Below are 11552 nucleotides of genomic sequence, written 5' to 3'. Positions count from 1 at the left end.
AACCAGAACTATGAAGAGAGGAAAAAGGAAAAGCAGAATGGGAAGGGTGGAGATTTACTAAATACACACCACATGCCATGTTCTATGCTAGCATTCATATCTAGTTGGGTTTTGGGGGAGGAGATAAAGAAATAGGAGGCATGTTTAAACTAAACTAGACTCTGCTTTTCCCAGATGTGTTTAATTCCTTCTCACCTCTACAAATGCTGGCTTTGCTGTTTTCTCAATAATAACAATAGTCAACACATAACCAGTGCTAAGTGCTGGGCACTGTTTCAATTATTCTTCATGTATAAATGCACTTAATCTCATATGTATTTTTATATTTTATAAAAGAGAAAAATAGAGATACAGAGTAACTTGCCTAAAGTCACCAAGCTAGAAAGTAGCAAAGCTAGGATTCCAGATCTAGGCAGTGTATTTCTAGAATCCAAGCTCTTAACCCCACTAACACGTTAACTTCAGTCCCCTTTCCCCAGTGGAAATGCCTGTCTTTAAGATCCATCTCAGATGTTACCCATCTTATGAAACTTTCCCTTTTCTGAACTCCTACTATACTTTCTTATTAATACTTCTCTTTTTATTTATGCTTTTAGTACATGTTATAATTATTTATGGCTTTTAAAAAATTTCCTCTATTTGACTGAGAGCTGTTGAGGACAGGAACCATATTTCATTTGTCTCTGTACCCTGAACAGTGCCCAATACAAGACTTTGCACGTGTAAAGAGGATGGTTGAATAAATTATTGCTCCTTTAACGTCTGAAATGTGGTATGAGGCAGAGGGGATGAACTTGTTTAGTGTGAGGATGGTTACGATCATTGGGAAGAATTCATGGGAAGGTAGATTTGGGACTGATGCAGTAAAGAACTTTTTAACATACCTTTTCAAAAATGGAATTGGTTGTCTCCTGAGAGCATACATTGGCTACCACAGAGGCTGTACATGAGAAATACAAGTTAACAACTTGATGGAAATGTTTTAAGGAGAACTGCCCATCTGATAGGGCCTTAGATTTGATGAGCGATTAGATACTTTCTAATTCTAAAATGCTCTGATCCCCTAAAGGGATGTAATGATGTTCCTCCTGAATCTCCTGAGTTCTTCTTGTTTCTAATGATACATATATTATTCTATTGTGTGACTTAGAAAAATGTTTCAGTACTTTTAAAGGTATTATAAACTTAGATTTTAAGGATTTAGGTTAAAATGAAATGAGAGTAAGTAGAATTTTAGCCAGGGAACCTAGCATACTCAAACCATGACTTGGCTCCTCTGCTCTATAAGAGGTCACCAAAATAAATACATTCTAGGAAGATGACTGGCAAGACCTAAATCCGATACTGATTCTAAAAATTCAGTAAGTCAGCAAAGCCTAAATAGCTTTCTACCAAAGCATCTGTTTCACCTTTCATCATATCCTAGAGGTCCCCCATCCTCTGGACACCCATCCATGGCTCAGAATTTTGTATGTTTACCACTGTGATGTGAGGGGAGGTAAGTTTTATCATTAGACTCTAATGGACACTCTTGAGTGCCAGGAGAAACATTTACTCTTGATACCTATTGCCAGGTAGAGATAGCTAGAAGCAGGCACTGGCTTTTATTGCTCTTGCCAAGTAAAAGGAAGAGAGAGAAGATAGTGCCTATATATCCCAAATTTTATTTTATTATTTTAACAGCTCTATTAAGGTAAAATCAGTGTACAATCAACTGCACATATTTAACTGCACAATTTAATCAGTTTTTACATCTATATCCACCTGTTAAACCATCACCATAGTCAAGACAGTGGACGTGTCCATCAACCCCAAAAGTTTCTTTATATAGACTTTTTTGGTAATCCCTCCCTTCCACTTCTCCCCATCCCTAATCCCAAAGCAACCACTGATATGTCTTCTGTCACTATAGATTAGTTTGCATTTTCTAGAGCTTTATATAAATGGAATCCTACAGTATGTTATCTTTCTTTTTGTCTGCCTAGGATTTATCCATGTTTTGTATGTACCAATAGTTCATCCCTTTTTATTGCTGAGTGGTATTCCATTGTATGGGTATATCATGTTTATTGTTTGTGGATATTTGGGTTGTTTCCAGTTTTTGGCTATTACAAATAAAGCTACTGTGAACATTCATGTATAGATCTTTGTATGAACATAGATTATGTTTTCTCTTGAGTAAGTACATTGGAGTAGAATGACTGGATCATATGCTACGTGTGGGTTTAACTTTTAAAAAACTGTCAAGTGGATTTCAAAAGTACCATTTTACATTCCCACCAGGAGTGTATGAGAGTTCTAGTTCCTCCACATCCTCTCCAGCACTTGGTATGATCAGTCTTTTAAATTTTAGCCACTCTAATCAGTACATAGTGGCATCTTCTTGTGGATTTAATTTGCATTTTCCTACTGGCTAGTTTTTTATGTGCTTATTTGCTATCTGTATATCTTCTTTGATGAAGTGTCTATTCAAATCTTTTGCCCATTTTGGGGGCAAAATAGGTTTTTCTTTTTGTTGAGTTTTGAGAGTTGTTTAAATATCCTGTATACAAGTTCTTTATCAGATATATGCTTTGCAAAGATTTTATCCCAGTCTGTGACTGTCCTTTTCATTCTCTTACTAGTGTCTTTTAAAGAGCAGTTTTTAATTTTAATTCCCATTTATCAGTTTGCTCTTTTATGGTTTTACTTCTGGCGTAACTAAGAAATCTTGATCTAACCCTGGATCACAAAGCTCTTTTCCTATGTTTTCTCCTAGATATTTTATCGTTTAAGTCTTCATTTAGATCTATGACTCATTTTGAGTTAATTTTTGTGTATGGCACAAAGTATGGACTCATGCCCAATTTCTATATATGGATTTCCAGTTGTTTGAGTGCCATTTGTGGAAAGACTAGACTTTATCCACTGTATTGCCTTTGTCAAAAATCAATTGTTCATAAATATGTGGGCATTATTTCTGGACTCCGTTTTCTGTTCAGTTAATGTATTTGTCTTTACATGAGTACCATACTGTTTTGATTACTGTATCTTTATAATAGTCTTGAAATTAGGTAGCCTTAGCCCTCAAACTTTATTCTTCTTTTTCAAGGTTGTTTGGTAATTCCATAGAAATTTTAGGATCAGTTTGCTGATTTCTACAAAAAATTCTCCTGGTATTTTTATTGGGATTATGTTGACTGTGTAGATTTATTTGAGGGAGAATTGAGATTTAAACAATAATGAGTCTTCTGACCCAGAACAAATATATATCTCCATTTATTTAGGTCTTCAACTCTTCTCAGTAATATAGTTTTCACTATACAGGTCTCACACATCTTTTGTTTGATTTATCTTTAAGTATTTCATATTTTTGATGCTATTATAAGTGGTATTTTTTTCAGTTTCAATTTTTCATTGCTAGTATGTAGAACTACAAACAATGTTTATATATTCATCTCATATCCTTGCTAAAACTCACTTATTAATTCTAGTAGCTTTTTAGAAACTCCATCAGATTTTTTTATACAGACAATCATATCGTCTGTGAATAAAAAGTTTTACATTTTCCCCTTTATCTTTATGAAATGGCCTTCTTTGCTCTGATATCTACTTTGGCTGATTTAATATGGCCACTCCAGCTTCCAAATTTTAACTAGTGCTAACATGGTATATCTTTTTCCATCTCTTTACTTTTAACCTATTTGTGGCTTTATATTTAAAGCACATTGGCAGTATTTAGTTGGGTCTTGCTTTTTTCCTCTTCCTACTCACAATCTCTGCTTTTGAGTCGGGTGTTTAGACCATTAACATTTGATGAGATTATTAGTATGGCTATTTCTTTGTCTCAGCTGTTCTTTATTCCCATTTCTCTCTTTTTTTTTTCCTAGCTTACTTTTGGATTATTTTCTTATTACTCCATTTTATCTTTATTATCATAGTCTATCTTCAAGTAATATATACCACTTCATTAGTAGTAAAGGAACCTTACAATAGCATACTTTCATTTCTCTTGTCTAGGCCTTATAATACTATTGTTGTGAATTTTTCTTTTACACATGTTATAAACCCTACAAGAGACTATTATTTTTGTTGAAACAATCACTTATCTTTTTATTAAAGAGATTAAACAATAAGAAGAAAACCGTATCTATTTAATTATGTAGTTACCACTTCATTCCTTTGTGAAAAATTTGTATTTCCATCTGCTATCGTTTCCCTACTGCCTAAATGATTTCCTTTAACATTTCTTACAGTGTGGGTGTTGCAGTATGGTGATGAATTCTTTCAGCTTGTTTTGTCTGAAAATATGCTCATATTGCTTTTGAACTTGAAATGTACTTTATATTTGATAGCCTTCTAGGTTGATAATTTTATGACTTCTGGAGGGAAAAACTGCTCTTATATAAATATGCATTTTTCAGTGTATGCTGAGTCCATCAAAGCTTTTTCCCCTTATAGTTTGACAAACCTTTACTTTATAAAAAAGCCAGGCTCCAACAGTAGAAAAACATGTTTTTTATGTTGTTCATGCTAAGGCCTGTAGATGTCTAATTTGAAACTAAAGATGAATTATGACTTCTTTGTACTTGGCAGTCTTAATGGTATAGGAAGAATTATGGGTTCAAGGAAGCAGGAAGAAGAAAAGACTTCGGATTATATCTTAAGATATTATCTCTTGTTGTTTTTGCACTCTGGATTTCCACAGCATTTAGTTCTTATCTTTATTAGCATTTTATATTATTACACAGTGAATTCTTTTTATCTTTAGTACTTAGTAGAGTATTTGATACATGTTTGAATAGGTTATTTTCAGTAGCAACTAGACCTTTGTAGCTGAGTCCTAGGCTAATTATTTTTATATAAAAAGATTGACCAACATCTTGTAGGAAATTTTTGCAGCAAGATGGTAGTAAAAATGAAATAATCAAGTTAAAAAGTGTTTTTCCCTTCATAAGAGACTATAAGAAGGGCATTTCTGTTTGAATATACTGCTTTGACAGAATACCATTCCCATGCCCATCCACAGTTTATAGATACATTGTATTCATGTTTGGTAGTTTATTTTTTTCCAAGCAGAGGAAAAATACAGTTTTCAATTCAGTGCCAGAAGTTATCCAAAGAAGGAAAATTAAAAAAAAAAAAAAAGAAAAAGAAAACATTGCTCACATAGTTGATGCTTTCGTAACTGTCTGCTGCACCTTCTTGGCAAGTGAATTTGAGGCCATCTTTTGACTTCCACCCTTCACAGATCTAGATTCTAGAAATACAAGAAATGCCAGTTTATTCTGAAATCAGGCAACCATAAAGCTCATGTAATCAGTATGTTTTCTCACTGATGCTCATCTTTTGTCAGAAGCAAATAAATGACAAGATAAGTTAGCATGGATCCTTATTCTCTCCCTCCCTTCTAATCCTTTTCTGTCAGTTAAGCAAATCATGGGTAGAAATTTAATGCCGTGTACCACAGTATCAGTGGTATGGTGCAACTGAGATTATTGCAGAATCTGAATGAAGTGCTTCCAGTACTCATTCCTGTCCTCTCTCCCTCCTCTCCTCTCCTCTCCACTCTCTCTGGGCCTAGCTTCCCCCTCCTGCTCTCCCTCCATCACCCCCCCCCCCCCATTGGCTGTCTTGAGCACTCTCTAGGCCTCACTCACTTAACTTTCTATTCCTTAAATAGGCCATGTTCCTTTATATGCCTATCTTGTTTATTGTTAGATCTTCTGAGCCCTGAGCAGTGTCAGCACGTAACAGGCATTCAGTAAATATTTGATGGATAGGTAGATGAATATGTAATTGGTTCCTTGAATTTTTAACTAAGATTATATCATAAGCATCTTCCTAAATTTTTGTAAACATCATTTTAAATAGGAGCATAGTACTTTGTCATATGGATGGATCATAATTTATATAACCATTCCCCAGTTATTCTACTTATAGGTGACCTAGTTTTTCACTGTTCTAACAATGTGATGAACAGATAGCTTTAAATGTAGGATCTTGCCTATGCTTGATTATTTCTATAGAATGGTTTTTCAAGGCATTTTAAATGCTCTTAATAATTTTGTACATTGCTTTACAAAAATGTACCTGTTTGAACTTTTACCTGTAGTGTATGAACGCAGCTGTCTTGCCATAGTCTCCCCAGTATTGATTAGTTCCATTTTTGAACATCCTGACCAATTTGATTGGTTAAAAACAGCATCTTTCTATTTGATCAAGATGAAGTAAGTATTTTTCTGAAATATTTATAAACTATGTATATTTGTTCTTTTGTGAAGACAGCTAGCTATATTTCCCCACCCATGTACATACAGGACCAGTTTGAATTTTTTTTTTTTTGGTCTTACATATTTATAAATGTTTAAGCTTTTTTACAGCAGATTTCAAGTAAAACTGATTGCCCCAAAGTTTGGATGTACTAGTAGAATCATTCACTTTGACCTCAATATTTGAAATGTTCACGATTCAAAAAATCATTACAGGATGTGAAATTACCTAGCTTAAAACAGCATTTAAAATATATATATTCTATAAAAATATAGACACTGCTCAAAAATAAGAAATGGCAGTTAAATTTCTTGAGGAGGTTGAGGTTATAAAGGAAACTGTCATAAGTTCTTGGGAAACAGAAGCTGTGATTGAGGGTGTGGGTGGAAGGACAGGTATTATAGGTAGACCTCTGTAGCTATGCCTTCAGGACAGTGAAACCTGTCTATCCTGATCTAACATTCTTAACGCATCTGTCCTTTGCTGGTGTGGTTGAAAGACATGTAAATCAGGAGACCTGGGTTCTAACCTTTACTCTGGAATTAGACTGCTTTGTAAAACTTCTTCACAAATTACTTAATCATACAGTTTCTCACTGTCAACACTGTAACCAAGCAAGGACCCGTGGCACAAAATCCAAACTCTGGTAGTGGGTGTTAGCAACAAAGTAAGGATTTGTTTGCTGGGTGCCAAGCAAGAGATTGGGAGACAAGTCTCAGATCCACTCCGTCTTGGTCTTTTGAGTTACAGATGCTTTAAAGGGGAAGAACAAAAAAACTAGGATTAAGTTTAATCTTGTGACATTTCTTAGTCATGGCTTTAGGAGTCAGGATGTCTCTGGTTTATTATTCTCTGGACAGGTGGTCCATGGCTCAGGAGTCTGTGCATTCATCTTGCCCTGGAAAAACAACCTAAGTTTGTACGTTAATACCTACAATAGCAGTTTTATTAGCAGTTTTATTGACAATAGGAATTTTAGTCATCTGATTCTGGTTGATTAGTGTTCAGTAAGCATGGGATTGAGGTCAGAGGGGACAAGAAAAGGATTGAGGTCAGAGGAGACAAGCCAGAGAATAAAGTTTTAGATAGATTAGTCATAAACTCGGTAAGGGAACTCGGTTTTGGGGTGCTCAGTTTCAACATTATTAAGTTCTTCCAGCTCAAAAAATCTCTGATTTTATTATCCAGGGGATGAAATGCTGTTTTTGTGAATAGCTGTGAATAGGTCTGGAAAACAATTCATTCCTGCTAGGAACTACTTGAGAATAATAAGAAAATTTCCCATACCAGCTAAATTTTTTAGGGAAAGCTAACTCCCAAATCCTAGATTATTTTCCTTTGATACATTAAAAATGGTATTAAAAAAGTTAAATTATTTTCAAATTTTAATTTATTTAATCTAGTTAAACAATTTAATTAAATAATTACTATTTTAAATCAACTTAAAATCATACTTGTGCCTGAGCCAGAGAACACTATATTCCATGTTATCTCTTTCAACGTTGCCAAAAAATGACAGGCTGGTTAAGTTTAAAGAGCGCAGGAACTTCTTAAGCCCGAATATTGCCTAAATACAGAGATTTACTTAGGGACTAAATATAACTAGCTGCAAAAACCCTCCAGGCTTTTAAGAGAAGTTATTACTTAGTCAGACGTCATCTCGGCTGAATAAAATGGTTTAGTTTAAAGTCACAATTAAACGTTAGCTTTTATCTGGTTTGAGAAAATTGGCTGGGCAGCTTTCTAAACCGGCGGAATCTGACTGCTCTGTGCTCGATTTGTTAGGTCTGGCTCAGTGCGCAGAACTCTGCTGGCAGCTGAGAGGGGAAGCCGGAAAGAGGCAAGTTCCTGGTGCGAAGGTTGCTCTGCAGCATAATTTTGGCCTTGGAGGAGCTGTAGTTGTCACGCTGTACAAGATGGGTTTTCCTGAAGCTGCCAGGTAAGTGGCATTCTGAGTTTTGTCTGGCAGTGTGACTTTTCACAACTGATGACGTTGTACAATGTAAAAAAACTCCTTATTTTATTGTCTTACTACTCAAAGAACAAGTATCTTGTTACTTTGCTTTAATAGTATGGCTTTAAAACTGGCAATTAACTTTTAAACTTAACCAGCCTTAGGAAAATTTTGTTCAAATAGGAAGCAACATAGTCAAAATAGAGTGCTGAACTCTAAGCCCAGACTGGCTGGGTACTTGTCTCAGCCCTGCCAACCTGAGTAATTTTACTTTAGGCAGGTCACTTTTTGGTTTCCTTTACCACAATTTACTTTCTCCTCATAGCTTCCCAGGCTTCTGAGGTTGTTTGGAGAAGATCATCAAATATGCTTATTGTATCTCTGCAAATGTATGTTTCTGACTCCAGCTAAGCCCTCACTGCTGCTGATTTTCTATTTGTCTTGCTGATTTTCTTCCCGCCCTTGTCAAATGCCTGTACTCCCCCAAATTTCCAAGTACCTTCTTTTCCAAGCTTTTTCAGGATCCCTTGACTTCCTTACTTTTCTTTCAGAAAAGTCCTCATCCTTCCCAGAGGAAAAAAGTCCCCTTTCCTTTCCAAGGCTCAGCTTTGTCTTTGCATGCTTTTGTTTCCAACCACTCTCTGGAACTTTGTTCCAAATATTAATTATACCTTCATGTTATAATTAACATAATTAATTATACCCTTTTGAATCTTTCCATTTTTGCCTTTCCGTTGACTCCTTTCCTCCCGTCAACAGCATGTTCAGGTCTTCCGTATTCTAAAAATCTGTTTTTCTCCTTACCTTAATTACTCTCTTTCATGATGAGCCTTTTATGTTGAGCCACTTTTGTTTTTCTTCTCTGAAATGTCTTAGATTTAGTCTCTGATCTCACCACTGAGGTCAGATAAGGCCCCCAATGATCTGATCATGAAATGTTCTTGTCTTTATTTTCCAGCTTTATTCTCTTTAACCCTGCCATGGCTTTCGACACTAATTGGCTCCCTCTTTTATCCTGAAATTCTTGGTAATTAGTTATTCATTTTTTCACCTGTTTGGTTCCATAGCAGTATGTGACACACTTCTTTTACAGAATCCATATATCCTTATGTTTTATGAAAAGCCCCTGAGTCTCTTCTCTCTGTTACTTCTTCTTTCTCTGCCTGGAATATTAGTTCTTCTTTTTTTTTTTTTAATTAAAGTACAGTCAGTTACAATATGTCAGTTTATGGTGTACAGCACAATGCCCCAGTCATGCATGTAGATACATATATTCATTTTCGTATTCTTTTTCATTAAAAGTTTTGGAATATTTGTTCTGTTGTGAAAGTCCTATCTTCCTATTAAGGCCAGTCTTAGGTACCACCTCCCTTTGAATATTCACAGCACTTTGTAACTCCTGGGTCCCTATCCAATTTTTGTTTAGTTGTAGTGTATTTAGCTGGTTTTTTTTATTCCCTTTATTATATGAAGCCCTTGAAATCTGAGATCTAAGACTGTGATTCTCCCTACCCCTTTAAGGATCTCTCTCATAGTGAGTAAATGTTTACTAAATTGAATCAAATAAAAATATGTTAAAATGGTGAATTTTAAGTTCCCATCTAAGTCTAATTTGTATTGGCCTCTGGAATTCCATCTAGTTTGTATTTGGAGCTGAAAACCCATAGTAAACACCAAACTATAAAGAGCTACCAGAGTCAACATATTAGTATAGCTATCTCATTTACTCAGAATAGAAGATTATGCATTTGGGCAACAAATTCTATTTATTTTTAATTTTTTTAATGGAAGTACTGGGAATTGAACCTGGGACCTTGTGCATGCTAAGCACGTGTTCTACCACTGAGCTATACCCTCCCCCCTCAATAAATTCTATGTTAAACGTGGAATTCTAATAGTTCTTTTATTTTTCAGGAGACAAAATAATTGGGAGATAGAATTGTTCATAATAACTACAGTTGGTATTTTTGGAAAGTCTAAAGTATGAAAAAATTCAGATGATATATTAATGACTGAAAGAAACTGGCTTGAAATATTGAAGACATTTTTGATAGTTTTAGTGATAGAACATAACCCACTTCAAAGTTGGGAAAATAATTCTAATTCTGATGGTGCAAATATAGTTTTAAAATGAGGTTGTGGTTTGGTTTTAAAGAAAGTAATTTTAAGATACTCATTGCAGATGATCGGATTTCCTTAGTTTCTCATTTCTCTAACTTTGATGGAGCAGCAGCTACATGCTTAGGCCTTCCCCTCTGAGTATATGGGGAAGGCAGACATACTTTTTTCAAAATGCTGCAGATGCGAAGAAGAAATTATTATGAAGAACGTAAATTTGAACTGGGATGACTAGGACTGCCCAGCAGAAGGGGAGACGAAGGGCATTCCAGGCCTGTACATAGGTACAGAGATTTGAAAATACAAGATTTGGTGACTGGTTGTACTGTGTGGGTAGAGAGTAGATTATTTTTTTGTACCTGGGTAGTAGGGCAGAGTCAGTAACATATAGGTGATCAGAGATTCAGCTGTAACAGTAGATTGGATTCAGGTTTTAAAATGCTTCAAATGCTATGCTTAGGAGTTTGCAGCTTATCCTATAGAATATGAGTTTTAGCAAAAGATTATGTGATTATACTGCACTTTAGATAGATCTGCGCATCATATCTGGAAGCACGTGATGTGGATTGTCCCATATTGGTGATGTTTAGCTTTAATCACTTGATTAAGGTGGTATCTACCATGTTTTCCTCTGAAAAAGTTACTCTTTTTCTCCTTTCTAGTTAATAGGTAATTTGTGGTGAGATGCTTTGAGATTATATAAATAGCCTGATCCTCATCCAGCTTTTACCCATTATTCATTCATTTTAGCATCCATTGACAATTTTTTTCTAACTTAATTGTACCTAATGTTTATTAAGTGGCATTCTGCTGTAAGGAAGATTCTCTTCTCTCCCATTTTAAAATGAATTCATGGCTATCTATACCTATCAATAAATATATTAGTGTGAATGCATGCATTTTTATTTTACTCAGTGGGTTATAATTCATTAGTGTCATTTATTTTGATACTCAAAATGTCTCTGCTTTGGCTAGTGGGAACCCCTTCTAGCTGACTTGTACTGTCTTATGATTCTCTTTAATACTTCCTTGCTTTATAGCTCAAGAAGGTATTCTAGGCTCATCCTGTATTTTCCATGCCCCAGCCCTAGGATCAACTATTTCTCCAAAGAGCCCTGGTTCCTTTCAGTAGAGAATGGTAATTAGAAACCACAGTGTGGCTGCTAGCTGAGTGCTTGTCTTTATTAACTTCCAGGCTTTCTCAGAGGACACAGTGGACACACACACA

At 35.2% G+C, this 11552-nt stretch overlaps 1 protein-coding gene across 1 annotated transcript in view; it reads left to right on the top strand.

Moving 5' to 3' along the window:
• SCP2 (sterol carrier protein 2) overlaps window positions 1-11552 on the top strand; it is a 97542-nt gene that overhangs the window by 57655 nt on the left and 28335 nt on the right. Inside the window, exon 12 of the mRNA XM_015236165.3 lies at window positions 8038-8191. Coding sequence (XP_015091651.1) covers window positions 8038-8191 — 154 coding nt within the window. The remainder of the gene's footprint in view (window positions 1-8037; window positions 8192-11552) is intronic.

This window comes from Vicugna pacos, chromosome 13, assembly GCF_048564905.1.
Source record: "Vicugna pacos chromosome 13, VicPac4, whole genome shotgun sequence".
Classification (NCBI taxonomy): domain Eukaryota; kingdom Metazoa; phylum Chordata; class Mammalia; order Artiodactyla; family Camelidae; genus Vicugna; species Vicugna pacos.
This window is presented reverse-complemented; position numbering and strand designations above follow the sequence as displayed.